Genomic DNA, 15,768 nt, shown 5'->3' with positions numbered 1-15,768 from the left:
CAAAAAACAAATTTAGGATTCACTTCCTATAGCGTAAATTTAACTTCTTGGGATAGTGATATATCGTCTAAATACATTTGTACACCAGCTAATGGGTCGACGGATTTTTTCGACCTATAACCGTTCAATGCGAATTAGAAAGTTAAGGTGGACAATAAGTCCAATGCTGGAGATTCAGTATAGGTTATGAAGGATTACAATACCTCCCACAGTTAGATCAGAAAGACGGTTCTTTATCTGGTGAGATGGTTTGGAAGCAGGGGAGGAGTCCTATTGTGTGCGAGAACCAGTCGGTCGGTCGTACGCTCAGAGGTCGTTCTACTGGATGCAAGGGTCACCTAAAGGAAAGAAGGAGAAAAAAGACTTTGAATGAGTTTTAGGTGGACAAGTTTCAGAGCTCGGGTCACTTCGGACGCAGTTGATGTCGTTGTTGTTGTTATTCTCGCCCTGTGCGCACTCTTCAACACTGAAGTTGCGGTTGCAAGAGAAGCGTATATTTTTATGAGAGATTGACCCTTTCCAGTGGTGAGTTGGTTCTCAACCAGGTACAGTCGGGTCGGTTAATCGTCGCGTGCCTGACAGCAATGCTAGTAATAATGTAGGAGTCAGTCGACCTTAGCGATCAACCCTGTGGCTCAGTAGATAAATCGTATAGAGAAGCTGGCAGGGGAAATTGTCATAGGGGGAGTTCAGGTAGTGAGTGGATCGCTGAGGTCACGGACTGATGATCTCCATGATAAATTCGGCTGTCGCGAGTGACATCCTGACATCATCCCTAAGAGAGCGAGAGAGAGAGAGGGAGGAAGAGAGAGAAAAGGGTAGACATCACTTATAAAAAAATGAAGGCCAATCTACGCAAAAGCATCCGAAGTTTAGACGCCCTACATACACAGAATGCAATTTGCATTACGTACTACCAACATTTATAAAGGAAAACGTTCATTTTCCTAGGTCCGATCGATCCAAATCGATGGTCTAGGAATATGCAACATGTAGAAACATTGAGATGCGCAGAGCATCACCCAGCTTAATAGTGGTGGCCTGCACGCAGCTATTTTAACGTCAATGCGTTCCTAAATGCTATTAGATAGATGCGTAGCGATATATTTCATACTTTCTGACAATAATAAGCCATTTATACCACTAGATAGATATTTGTATGTGGTAACTTGCAAGTTTTGACATTATATCATCAGTGTTGCTTGTTGCGCCGTGAGTGCGTGCCCACTCCGTATGGACTACGTCGTTGACGCAATCTATAGATCCTAGTGACCCATCTTCCTACCTAGATAAAGGCATACTCGATAACTTACATCGACACACATCTGCATCTTCTATGTAGCGATAACAAGATGCTGCAATAACATCATAATCATTCATTAACTTGTATAGCTTGTTCTGGCTGTCACGGATAGAGGTTCAGGACGAGTATCTGAGTCATTAGCAGTTATGGCCGCCGTACACTGAGCCCCTGCGTCAAATCCATACAACTCCAACATCACGTCATACTCTAACGCAATGCAACGTTCATTATTGCATAGATGCAGAAATTCCCTCTTTCTGGTCAATCTGGTGACGGCGTCCGCCTGATCGGTGACTTGCAAAGTTATGTAAAATTTTTTCGCACAAACCTCTGCACTTACTTGCCGGCCGCCGACTGTTACTGCGAGCTTGATGACGACTAGAACTAATCTTCGTACGGGGTTTGGCTGGCGACATGATCGTGATATATAAACAGTTACATGTATGTGGCAATAACCTGTATTAAGGTATCCTACCTGTCTGCCATCGTCAGCTTTGCTTGAAAATATTCAACTGCAACAACGATTGAATAAAACTATTTTCGATAATTCGTTTTGCAGTGATTTCACAGGCAAAGAACTGCTCGTTATGTTTCATACGGGAGAGTGGTAACAAGTTCTAACGTTCAAACTCCATCGTATACGAATACCCCTGTGACTTGCGAGCATTTAGTCTGGTCCAATGTATTTAGCTGAATATATTTTCTCTATCAGCTTTTTCTATAAATTTACACTCAAAAAACCCTTGACAACATACAAATGCGATCAATCAGCAGTAGCTACCGGATTTCACCTGCCCCAGCCGACGCCGACGACGACGACGACGACGGTTCGAGTTGTCATTGTTATTATGATTGCCCTTTGAGTACTGCAGGCAATTGGGTGATGAAGGTCCTGCTAGGTTATCAACCATTGACAGTAATTCTATGACTATTAACCATAACGATTTGCTGTGATCACAACAGTATGCCACTCGGGCATTCCCACTAGAACCCAAAGGCTACAAGTACTGCCGCCGCTGATAAAAGGGAGCCGACAAACGCCTTGTAGATAATAGATGTTCCCCTCGGTGGGAACTGTTCTACCAGTTGTTTCGACCAACGAAGGAACTCCGGTGGTGATGAACCGAGAAATTATGTTTTTCGTGATTTATTTTTTCTTTTAAAACAAGTTACGCCGCATTGGCTCGGAACTTTATTCAAACTAATCTTAAATGGGAAGACATTAGTCAACTTCGTGGCTCCGTCCTTGAGCGTTTAAAAATAACGTTGAATTCTCATGCGTTCAGGTCTACGAACAAAGCTTTCAGGAATTACTCGTAAACGCAACGTAGTGCCGATAACAACGCGTGTGCGGACGGAAGCAGGAGATTGAACCAGCTGTCTAGCGTTGATTGCCGACCGATAAGTTTATTTTCTTTATGGCTTGTAGAAAATCAATATCAATGCCTGTACCAGAAGAAAATCAAAATCTTCTAGGCAAATCCCCACAGCAAGAAAACCTGCATGAGTATGTGCTGTCAAGTTTCAAGGTAGATTTAGTTAATGCCTTCCATAAGGTGCATTGTGGCCGGAGCGTATATACATTTTTCTCAGTGTATATCCAAGGCTAACTAGCAAATTTTAGGTCATACTTTGAAACCTAATTAATGAGTGAAAAAACGTAAGAAGCCGCTATTATATCTTATTCTCTTGTAAACTTTCATTGGGGAAGTTTTCAAAGTTTAGCTCAAATTGCTTAATCCGAGTTTTTTTTTTTATAGTAAACACAAAACGCCGCTTCTCGTACTGGATGCTATTTATCAGCGCGATGTACACAACGAAATATAAACAATTCATAGAAACTGGATTCGTGATACTGTATTCTTTATGACTGTCTATTTGCACGAATCCAAATGTGTACACACATGAAAATTTACATACACATATGTTAAGTCGTTCAGTATAAAACCGTCAAAGGTTAATCTCATATTTCGAGAACGTTAGTTTATTAGAACGTTAGATATTTTGCGATACGTTTTTTTACCTTCTTGTACTCTTTGAAAATGGTGGTCGTTCATTCGCAGACCGTCATTCAGGCTTTTGTTGCGTCAGTTGCCTGCAAAATTAGAAATTTCGAGTGATCCACGAGTGTGAGTTCGGTCTTCGAGTTCGGGAGCGACGCCCGCGGAGATAGTTCCCCGCATTTGGTAAGCCAACTAGAAATGGAAAAATTAAGCGACGTTAGTTGAAAAGTTCACAGAAAAAGTTCTAGTCTTGTAGAAGATCGCTTACAAAATTGAGCAAGCAGAAGTTGAAAACTGTGCTGGACGCCGACTCATCTCAAGACGCTGACAATACTCAGGTCTGATGCCCATAAAAATAGGATGTTTGCTTAGTTCGATCAAATAAACGAGGTAAATAAATTGGATAAATGTGTGCCACATGATTCGAGCAAGGATCAAAAATGGGCACGCAAAGATGCTTGCTTTCTCACGTTACGACAATGATCCATTCCTGCGACCAAATTGTGGCACTACAGATGAACACTATGCGATAATCCCATCAGTCCGTGGATTCAATTAAACCGGCGGGACATCACTTAGAAACAAATGTACAGTTGCAGAAGTTCTGAAGTTTGCCTGCTTTTTTGATGTACCTATTATCTAATAGAGCATCATGAATCTTCGTTTGTCGATTAATCAGTGCAAACGACGATGAAGAAAATCTCGCATGAAGCAGTCAAGCCTAATAAGCCGAAGTGAGTCATTTGGACTTCATGCAGCAGAATCAATAGTTGGAACTTTTTTGTCGTCCACTGTACCTACCAGGCGTTACGTTCCTCTAGATTATCATTTCTTCAAAACGCTACCAATTTGTTAACATGAAAATGTTTCCAATTCCAACATGATGCCAAAACTGACCTTCGAGATATTATAGACTCACACAATCCAGACATCTATAGCAGCAGGACCATCAAAATTAAGAGAAAGCTATTGATAATAATGATACATATTTTGATCGAAAATAGGCCTGTGAAAAGGTTCAAAAATCTAAAATTTATTATGTACCGTTTCATACTAGGGTTCAATAATGTATATATCTGAGCATCGTTGTAATAAATGTATATTGATACTATTCGCTGTACAGAAGCCTACATCTTTTTTGTCTGATGCCTCTTTATGTTACAACGGCGTTGACAAATTGGCTTGTTTGTGATCGTTTGCGGCTTTTGTAATGGGTGCTCTTGTCTCAGGAGGAAGGCCCAGAAGCGAAGTTCACGTTCAGCGAACGCACAAAGAGAGCACGGAACCTAAACGGATCCATAGGTTTATGTACATGCCGCATAAGCGCCATTACTAGGATATTCTCTAGTATCATCGCCAACAGACCGTACCACTATGACAGCAGCGGCTATCGTCACCGTGGCCTTCTTCTGATATTAATACCATGAATTGAACGGTTACGACAGAATGATGGCCTCCGCAGCGATAGTTTTCGTAACTAAATTTTACTTAAAAATAACTCCCTTGATAAATCGAAACGAAAGCGTGTAGTTCTATAGAATCGGGCGGATGGCCGCTGAGCGCGTGTGTGAGCGAGACATTGGTGTGTGCAAGAAGTCTGTGGTGACTATGAGAACATCTAAGTCCCCTGCAAGAATGCGGCAAAAGAAGGAAAAGATGGCATACGCACGGCGGTCGTGCGTTACTTCCCGAACTTATAGGTAACGTTAGCTTAATTTAGTATGCCTGTGGCACACGAGGACGAGCGCATTGCAGAGCATCATCGGATCCTAAACCAGACTTGTGATCATTGATTAAAACTCTCTCACTCTCTCTCTCTCTCTCTCTCTCTCTCTCTCTCTCTCTCTCTCTCTCTGTTACTCTTTGTGATTACTGCCGTTGTGAACAGCTTTATTCGCCGGTATCGTCTCGAAGCGCGCATTTGATTCTGGACTACAGCGGCGTACAATCGCGGGCGATCGACAGCACAGGGCATCACTAATGCTGTCGTTGTCGCTCTGCTGTGTTTTATGCCGCCTCTTTAGATGTTTCTGTGAGCAGCGTAAGTGTGCGTTCGTTGAAAAAACGTTCACCTTTCGGGACAACCAACGACACGTAAGGAAGGCATAAGTAGCGGCGGCATTAATAATGACAAAATCCCATCGTTGGAATAGAAGAACCTTAAAAGTTGAGTAGAAAGTAGTTGCAGTTATAGCAGCAACCGTTTGAATCGCAGTAGTCAACAATTGTAGGAGACCGACCCGCTTCTAAGTGATGACCGCGATCAAGGGCGAGTGGAAGTGAAGAGGCGGAATCAGCACACGACAAGCTTCACTTAAAAAATAGAGACGACGACGACGATGACAAAAGCTGGTGCGACAACCCTGATATCTCTCGTTGACGCTGCTATTGGTGACTTCGACGGCACGTCGTACGCAAAAGTCACGTCTTCTTCCGACAAAAACCCGGCCACCCTTCACTGTCTACACCGGTCGGAAAAACAAGGCGGGTGAAACGCAAATTTCTTCACTGCGGCTGTCTGCGTCTGCCTGCATATACGAATAGTCCGCCGAGGCATTACAAGAGCGTCGAACCTTGCTAAAAGATCTCTTGTTGCCCTGGCTGTGGCTGCGTTGTCTGTCGCGACTACCGCAGTCTGCCTCGGGAGGCCTTGAAGGGGGCTCTGCTCCCGGTCCCAGGTAGATCAACCGAGCTAAGGCCAACGTACCCCCAAGGGCATCAGGGCAACGTACCGGAGACGAGGATTAGTAATGCAGTATTCAGCACAGCGTGCGATGCGCGCTTGCAATAATGGTCAGACAATGCTATATATGTAGCTAATAAAATATAATACATGTACGCACGGCGAATTCCACACGATTTCTATTCTATTTGGTAGAAGTAATTTCCCTGTTTGATGTGGTCAACTTTTTAAACAAAAACACTTTTATGGTACGGTATCAGCGAAAAGTCCCTCCACAATTTGAGCCCCATAATACCACATTGCAATTATATTACAGGATAAATTAGCTTTATTAAACTAATTTCATTGTATTTCTTAAATATATATAGATGCGTTTTGTTACACTCCTGACATTGAACAGGTTGGTTTCTCCGTGATTCGATACCAACTGTTATAGTAAACAGGTAAAAAAAATATAGAGACTCTCCATCTGTTGTTAGCTGTTTTGTCTTGCCAGCTGGTCAAATCACCAAGCGCTGAGCTGACCAGCTGGCAAGAGACTTCTGGTGAAGAACTCCCATAGGTTCATCAATTCTCATGTAATTTTGTATATGAACAGCGAAGAGCTGCTATAAAGTAAACGTGTTTTTGACACAAACATTTGAATGGATGAATTTCCATGCCTCTTAGTTGCTATACCCTATTTAAATGAAATTATCTTCCCCTGACTTACGCGATTCCCACTAATCAGTTTCCCCTCTGAGCTGAGCCTAGCGTTTGATCTAACGAGGGGTTTAGTTTTGCACATAACATGTTCCATAATATAATGAAAATTGTTGTGAAAACGTTCTCTGAAACTAATAGATCCGATGGAGTGTCGTTAGTAAGCGTGCACGAACGAAATATGCTGCAAAAATGTTAAAAATAAAGCGTTTTGCGTATGCAGTGACGGTTATTGGACAGCGATAATGGTAGCAAAGCGAAATGTTTGACGACTACTATGTATATGGTTATTTTAATCGAGTTAAACGAACAGTGGTAAATACAGCAGTAAGTAGAGTAGCTCGCGCACTCCTCCCGCGCAGTGGTGCAACCACCCCCGTCACAACCTCGAGCGCTGACCGCATCCAAGGTCTTGAGGACAGCCAGAAAAATAAAAAAAGGCCGTGCGAACTACTTAAATGAGATAATGAGCCCCTACGCCGCTACAATCGTTGCAACAACAGAAACAGACAGCCGTTAGATAACTTATAATGACAGAACAATCTATATGCTGTAACTTTTACGGCCGACTCAAAAAGTCAATATAGAGCAGTACATTAAGTAAAATATACGTGAACATGCCACGGAACGTCTCTCAAAATGCGTTGAGAAAAGGATCGTCTTTGCTGCGGATAGGCGATTTTACTCAGAGCTATCGGGGTGAGTGTCTCGTCTTAAATGCAATGATAGCTGTCCTTAGGTAAATATTGGGCTTTTTTTCCGAGGACGCGAGAATGGACAAGCGCCTTTACTTGTTGAAACACTTCGCTACAGGCAGTGATTAGTTAACACTAGGTAATAGCAAGACACTAGTTCTGGAAAAGCTGTCATTACAAACGTCTGAAAAATTGTTCGTACAAGATGATGGCTGCCGTCTGACAAGGATACATACTGTGTCCGGAAGGAGCAACCGGTTACGCGTGCGCTATCTGTAGCAATTCTATCAAATTTATATTGCAGCCTTCTTGTACCGTCTCTTATATACGAGATATGAGAAAGTCTGCTGTGTACCATGGCGGCAACGGTCTTAGTCGACTGCGGCGGCCGTACATGGACGGCAAATATAAAGAGGCCATTTCGGCGTCTAGATAACTTATTTATCATCAATGCGTGTCTGATATTTACATTTTTGTTTTCTACGTTTGGGACAGTTACTGCTGTGATGATGGTGACGACGACGACGACGAATATTGCTACCGTTGTTATCGCTATTACCTTTAAAGAAACGTCCTAGTTTAAATTTTGTCCTCCGTGCCATTAATAGTAACGTTCAGTTCCTTCTGTGGTAATGTACCACCTACAGACAAATATCATCCAGCGATAGCCGAAGGACGACTCATCCTTGACGTTCATGAAAGCTGTCATGCTGCGATGAAATAGATTGTTTTTGTTACTTTCATTTTTGTGTTGGCTTTTCATGGCCATCGTTAGCACTGCCGGTCTAGCGGGCTTCTTGTCCGCCTCTCTCCGTACACCCGACAGAGCGTATGTGTACGTGTACGTGTACGTGTACGAACGGCCATATTGAGCTGCCCCACCAGTGATAGTCTGACGTATATCGACAGGGCTGACGAACAGCTCTTGGACACGTTTCGAAATTTGAGCAATAACCACAGAGATTGTGTGCTTATACAAAACGTCGTTACCTATAAACGGCTTTTGTGCAGATAAAGCATGCATAGGCATAGAACATTTTCGTGCGTATTACTACGAACGTAACGTATAGTCATATATATATATATATACACTCAATTCACTTTCTATTTTCGTATTATCACGTCTTCTTCTTCTTCTTCTTCAGATATACAAGGGACGGCCCCGACATTGAGCGCCGCAATAGCATTCTATAGGTGGGCAATACACCGAAACGAGGCATTATATGCCCAGTTTGGCAGCATAGTACCATCTGCCGTCAGGTTCGAGGTTGATTCGGTTTTAGACGCTGGGATGATTTTGCTCTCTAGATATATATGCTAAATGTATACATACATATGTATGTAGTAGTAATTTTATCTAATACCATAGCTCTCGATCATTAGATTGGATATAAATAATTAAACGTCTTTACCTAATATAGGGGAACTTATATGCCTTTTCAACCTAATTATCACTTATCAGTGAAAGTGGCCAAACTCACTCTCATTTATTTACGTATCGCTTTATAGTTAATATAAAATAAAGCTTGTATCTAACTATCTTTGCTGTAGCCTGTTGTGAGGTCACGATAGAACTTTTTTCTTTTTTTTTTTTTACTCTACATAAATGGTCTACGCGTGGTTGTGTCATGTGGTGCAAGGGAAATCACTCGTTAACGGGCACAACGACTAAGTAGAAAATAAACGGACCCCAATAAATGCGAGCCCCTTTATTTGATCCAGTCTGGTATAAAGCTCACACGTTTTATGCATTCGTATTAATGATCACAGATTTTGCCATTTTACTAGTGTCATTGCCGTGAGTTATTGTTAAGACAACGGTTCTTTTTGCGTCGTTTCTCTTGCTCCTGCTGCTTGTATGAGGGCTCCCTTGCGCATCTTCACGAGCGTGTTCCTTTGTGTGGCTTCGCCCTTAGATATCTCAAGATGGCAACGGATATGGTGCGGCCCGCATTCTTGTCATCCTCTTTTTATTCCAATCTATCCTTCGTAGAGGATCTACAGTGAATTCTCAATAGATCTACACAGAACCGCTGTAGAGGACATGTTGCCTGTATAAAACCGCCTCATACAACAACCCGCCGTACCGCCGTTCACGAGGGGATGAGAAAAAAGGAAAGATGCAAAGATTGCTAAACCGCAGATCAGGTTGCAATCGATTAGCGCATGTCTGAGTCCGTTCCCTTGACCCAGAAGCGATAGTAGCTCATAAAGTTATGATGATAGCAGTGATAGTATTGATATTAGTAGTAAAAATAATACGAACCGCGCTCCGCTTAAGACAATACTTTTACATGGCCGACAGCGAACTGGGCATCTGTCACGTATTTACGCACCCTACGAATGAGTTCGACCGGCGATCACTTTATCCTGTAACTGAACACGACCACAGCAATGATAAGTTATAATGTTGTACGTAAAAATTAGAAGAACTGTCTCAGTTTAATATTGAAATGAAGAATTAGAAGATGAAAAACAACTCTTCAGAGTATGCTTTGGTTTTTCAAGCAAGCAAGCAAGCAACCGACTGAACTTGGGCAATACTTCTCTAATAAGTGTATTTTTCTACGTATCGAAGTGATCTGATCTTCTCGAGAAATGCTGCGCAAGATGGATCTTTTATCTGTCCTCCCAGCACCTCTAATCTACTGGTAACATATTATACGTTATTATTCTAAACTACTAGAAAATAGACATGCTGTTTGAAATAATAGGGAGAGTTTTCTCTACTTTTTTCGAAAAATTTCAGCACTAGAAAGAAGAACCATTATTATGACTATATATCTGTATATATAGAGTCTATAAGGAGCCGAATGATGCGTACACATCTCCGTTCTTTACTTTTCGATATGGCTGCTATATCCTCCACTGTTAGTATTTTTAAGGTGCCATTGGCAGTTAACACAATAGTTCTGCATACAAACGCTTCGTTCTGACGACCTTAAAGCAGAAAATAGAAATTGTGCAATTGGACAATTACATTCCACAAACAGATCCGTATTTAAAAATGATTGTTATCTAGTTTGTAGCAGTAGCAACAGCAGCAGAAGCACGACGGTGTCCGCTTGAGTCCATCATCGATTTGTCCTAAGCTGATTACGGAAGGGGACGGCAAGCCAACGACTCCCTCGACGCTACCTTTAGTTTCTGTTGCGGTTGCCTCTTCCGCTGTTTTCTAGTACTTTACCTCAGTTGTCAACAAAGGAACTTGCAAGTGAAGACGACAACGGAGCCGACGTCGAAAGACACGTATTACGCCATGCTATTAACAAACGGCTTTACAAAGCTAAAGCAATAAGCATACAAAAGCGCGTCGAGCGGCGTGCGTAATGCCGTATTGAGTTTCATTGGCCGCGTTCAGCTGTAAGCGACTGCTACAGGGACCTTCATGACGTAACGCACCGCCAATAGCGTAACCTTGCCGTGGACTTCATTTCCGGCTGTCCGCCACCGCTTCAACCAAGGTGAAGGCAGCAAGACCAGCACCAACTTCAGCGGCGACGCTGATGGAGTAAGTGAGCAAGCTACTGTAAACAGAAAGAGAGTGAGCGCATGAATAAACGGCCGTGGCGGGCGCTAAATCCAATTCAATCAAGTAAAACACAACAACGACGGCGTCATTGGAGCTAGCCAGCGATAAGATGGCAGAAAACCGGTAATCAAATGGTGGAATGTGTGTACGACTTTTCGTTGTTGAACATAGACTAGAAAATTATAGATTGTCTACACCCCTGCCGCCTGCATTGTCGTTTGAGAAAGACACTTCGGATTCAATCCGGCGATTTATCCTAGCATTGGTAAAAAATTATAAACAGCCAGGTTGTATAATAGATCGGTAGAAGGGATATTTGGCTGTTACCGGTGGTCCTGCATGACAGTTCCTACAGGGCGCATACCATCCGTTGGTGAACGAAAAATAGATTGTTCGAGCTCATTGATTTTTACTATTATTAAAAGTAAGTTAGAAGCTTTGCATTAGTTCTCAGATAGGAAGAACTATCAATCAACGGAAGATACAGATAACTTCATGTTGTAGCAAGCACTATCAAGAACAACGTTAGCAATTTTATGTAAGCACCACGTTTCCTGCAACGTAAAGAAAAGGGGAAACGAACCGCGAGATAGGGAGATTCCTTGTTCTCTTTTCCGATCAAGTTCTCAAGGGTTACGAGAAATTCATAGAGTAACGTTATCCGGTCAACGGGAACGGTGGCCTGCTGTCGTGTATCGCACGCCTTGAATGGCTCGTGTCGTCGTGCATGTCTAGAGAGCTATTTATAACTCTGTCCAAAAGCATCGCCTTATTGCGAACATTTCAATTAATTACGCCATCTTCCTTTGCTCAGATGATTTTCTATGGAAGGACGTCGAACCTATCGGACGGTTTAGTTTTCAACCGCACATTCATGTGATACGACGCAAAGTCGTCCGTCCAAAAAGAAGGCCTGTAATTTGTGGCCTGTGACATAATTCTACGACGGCCTGCGAACAGACAAGCCCGAATTCGGGTTCAAAGTGTGCTCGATAATACCGTATCAATCTTAGTATAAGACTGGCCAAGGCCTGTATCTCGCTGAGCCAAGGTGAAACTTAAGTGAGCCCACTACATAGTAAAGTTGCAATCTGCTGACTTTGACACAGTTCTTAGGAGCCGCAAACAACTGCGTACTGCATTACCTCCCCGTTGACTAGGTAGGCTCTCGGCTGTCCTTTTCATGCGCAATGCGCTTCGTAGTTTGTTCATTTGTATTATGGAAGGACCTCCTACCTTCGACGGCGACATAGCAACGACTCAATCCTTGATCGAAGTGAACCTTCCGACTGGTGCGACTGTTAAAGCATTAGTAGGTAGCGTGATAACAATGGTCGCTTGCATCACCACTGCGACCTCCATGGTAAATACGGCACAAACAAATATGTCTGTCCACTTTGCGCGAGGATCTGATGTACATACACACGCGCATATATGTATATATATATCCGTGTAGATGGGTCTGTGCGCAAGAACGAATGGCATTCTGAAAAGGGCTGTTGATTGTCACCCAAGCAGCAAGGCACGATGCCTTACCGATGCAGTAGCGAAGGTGACGACCTCGTATCTCACCGCTTCGTTTCGCTCGTAGTAGAAACGAGCTGATTAGTACTCTCGTATAGTTAACGTGCCGTAAGGTTGGATACATCAATTGGAAATTAAGCATGCTACAGGCGGAGACATATTGAATGGGCCGAATTGGTCGTTTCGCGCGCGATCTTTTTTATATCAAATTGTAAGGCGCGGCTGGACGTATCAGCTTATTTACAACTAAGTAACGGGTGCTTTGTGAAAGATAGATAGCGATCACGGTGTCGAAGATATAAGATCACTAAGCCAATATGACTGTGTGTGCATTAGGTAGATATGGAGTTAGGTGTTCACCATGCGATATTGTTCGTTTAACGTTGACTAGCTAGTCTAGCGGCAAGGGTTTATCTTTAAGAAAAAAATCACCGTCTTGGCAGAAGATTACATAAAATGTTGCTTCCTGATTTATAGTCTTCCCAAAACGTTTGAAAAGCGTTCAGCTGAAGCCCACGTACATCCGCAAACCATTTATGAATAACGAAACGATTAGTTTTAATAAAACTCATTAAGTTTTAAGACAAAATAAGCCAACAACTCTCAGATTTTCTAAGTCCAGCATCCCCTTCTCCGCCCACACAGCCCAAAATACCCGATGTTCTTTTCAAGCGAATTAGAAAAAAAGGTACGGGTACATTGTTGTGCGACAATTTTGCGCAATCTACGATTCAGCCGTAACATATGATATACCTCATTGTTTCCCAGTTTCTATATCATATGTCTGTACGCACACTGCTAGCGTAAGTGCATGTATACGTGCGTGCTATATGCATTAGCTGTCGCAGACAGGGAACACCTATTGTCGAAATGATTGCTTAACCGGATCCTGAGATGAGCTCCTCGCGTTGAATTGACTAGTATCGGTGCCACGAGCCATTACACGGATGTAACAAGCGAGCTTAGACGGGGGTGGGGAGTGACCCAATGGCTGTTGGTGTATCAAATGTCCTGAGACCCAGAAACTATCAAGCGTATAGCACGACACGAGAGGACACGCTCCAACGTTGGAACCCAGTCGAATATAGGTGCCACTTAATCCAGCAAGGGATTCTACCAGAGAGGTTCATCACAAGGAGCGGCGGAGGCAGCAGTAGTCCAAAGGATGAGGTCGGAGCGTGGCAGCTGGGCGGACACTCAACTGGTCCTCACAGATTCAAAGTAGCCATTGACCCCCATTAATATAGACCTGGAACGCTAACACTACCAGATGAATGCTGAGCTACGCTACTATTACTAGGACCATTATCGAGAACAGAACTTTACATAGCATTACTGTGCCGACCTTCTGCGCAGTCGATAAATACGTAGTTATAGAATGCGTAGAGAGTGTAGAATTAGATAGAGATAATAGCTTGTTCCTTTTAGTTATTCCTTCATTTTGTCTGCTTCTTAGATTTATACTGAGTATTCTATGGCGATAAAGATTTTAGTTAACGTCTAGAAAAAAAAAAAAAAAAAACCTTAACTAACAGCGAGCCCCTACTCAAACTTGTTGTTTTATCAGTTAAACAAGTTTTACATTGAATAGTTGGCCGACGACTTTATACACCATCCGGAGCCTTGATTATTAGGAGCGTTCGAGCAGTGAAAATTGCATCAGTCATTGTTAGTCGAGTATTTTCGCATACTTCCTTTGATCGCTGATATGGGCCTAGCTTCACCGAGGTCCACCAGCAAAATATTAAAAATAATATGACGACAACGGGTTTTTGCTTCGAAGCTACGGAAAAGGCGCAAGATTCCCTCCTAACAAGTTCTCTTTTGGCCGCCGATATTTCGTCCTTAAATCGTTACTTGTCGTTTCGCGATCGCTCTAACCTTTTTGTGCTTTCCTAACTCGAGCTGCGAATGTGCTATGTCCAAAGGCTCAGGGACAGTCCTTCGATAATAATTTATTTCATTTATTAGCTATGCAGTCTCAGTGTAAAATATAATTAGAAATTTACGTTATTTTAACTGTTATAAAAATGTACTTTTCTATAGGTCAATTAAGCGCACACCTGACGGCCAGTTAGGGAACAAACCGAATCGACCGAAGTGTTATCTTCACGACCCCACGCTCTTTGCATGCCGAGCATCGATGGCATCGACGAATCACCTGGGTATTCTCTTTATGAGCTATTTTTTTCGCTTTTTCAAAACTGACCGTTGTGCGGCTGTACGCCTAACGCCGTTACGATCAACGCAAGAAGGCCGTCGACGCAACAGACAGTGACACTTGGCATAGGACAAACCCGTAAGGATTGACGCACGCTTCACACATTTAATAATACTTTAATTAAACTTCTCGTTACTCCATAGTGTTAATATTAACTTACACTAACGATACAGGTAAAAAAAAATTCGACGCATTAGGCATCGTTGGTGCCAGCGATTCGTTACGAGAACCTGCTTAACTAGACAATGTTGTTGGACGTTTTGACAATAGTTTTACTGTCTTTAAAGCGTACGCTCATATTAGCTGAGAGTTGTCAAATTGAATTAATGTCGCTTTTGTAACAAAAAATTAAGGTAACAGTTGAAAGTCTATTAATAACAGTGTTATTCACGCGGGTAGCTCCAACCGATGGCGCCGGTCGAAAGACTTGTATTCGACAACAGCGGTCTCTTATGTCATCTCCGAGACGCCTCGAAGCTACGCTGGTTGTAGACGATCACTGAGCCTGAAACCCAGAGGCATTTTAACTGCCTCGGGAATATGTATGGTACGCATAGCGCAGTAATAGCCATCACCCCCCTCCGGTATGATACAATCGTGCCGGCTGTTGCGAAACAGAATCAGCCAATGTAAGCGGCCCTTTTTAGGATGCATTCATATCTAACAAAGGGCATCTGGAGCGAACCGGTTAGCTACGACCGTTATGCTGATGGAGCAATGGACAAGCCAACATCAACGGACCGCGATAGCGGCCGGCTTCCCGCCGCCAGTGTATGTTATGTGCTCAATAGCCGGAGTAGGCGATAGGCTTTCGAAGCGCGCGCCAGCTACAGCCTTCACGACACAGTTAGAATGGGAGCCGGAGAGGCTTTCAGCAACGGTGCACTCATGCCCTTACTAGCATTTCTCGATACTTTTCACCAACGGACTCTTAAATTTGCCGTCTCGACACCATTAGCAGCCTGTGGATTATCGTTATTAGATATGTACTTATTTGCTGGGCACGCTATTGCTATTATCAGTTAGCTAGTTAACCCGTCGCCTTATCTAGCCGAGCTTAGTTGGTTCGTCGGCAGGTATTCTTCACCGGCGACAATAGCAATGA

The 15,768-nt window shown here is 42.9% G+C and overlaps 1 protein-coding gene across 10 annotated transcripts in view; it reads right to left on the bottom strand.

Moving 5' to 3' along the window:
• LOC111271879 (uncharacterized) overlaps positions 1–15,768 on the bottom strand; it is a 51,990-nt gene that overhangs the window by 16,464 nt on the left and 19,758 nt on the right. For 3 of the 10 annotated variants that reach the window (XR_002687188.2, XR_002687191.2, XR_002687190.2), the window contains exons 2-4: positions 9,653–9,762; positions 3,327–3,498; positions 204–338 (exon numbers count right to left, since the gene is read on the bottom strand). Coding sequence is in view for 1 of the 10 variants with exons in the window: in XM_086973090.1 (XP_086829216.1) it covers positions 9,724–9,762; positions 10,789–10,913 (164 nt within the window). In the remaining 9 variants the exon portion in view is untranslated. The other 7 variants (XR_015315513.1, XR_015315511.1, XR_015315512.1 and 4 more) reach the window with 7 other exon arrangements.

This window comes from Varroa jacobsoni, unplaced genomic scaffold (assembly GCF_002532875.2).
Source record: "Varroa jacobsoni isolate VJ856 unplaced genomic scaffold, vjacob_1.0 contig01203, whole genome shotgun sequence".
NCBI lineage: Eukaryota > Metazoa > Arthropoda > Arachnida > Mesostigmata > Varroidae > Varroa > Varroa jacobsoni.
This window is presented reverse-complemented; position numbering and strand designations above follow the sequence as displayed.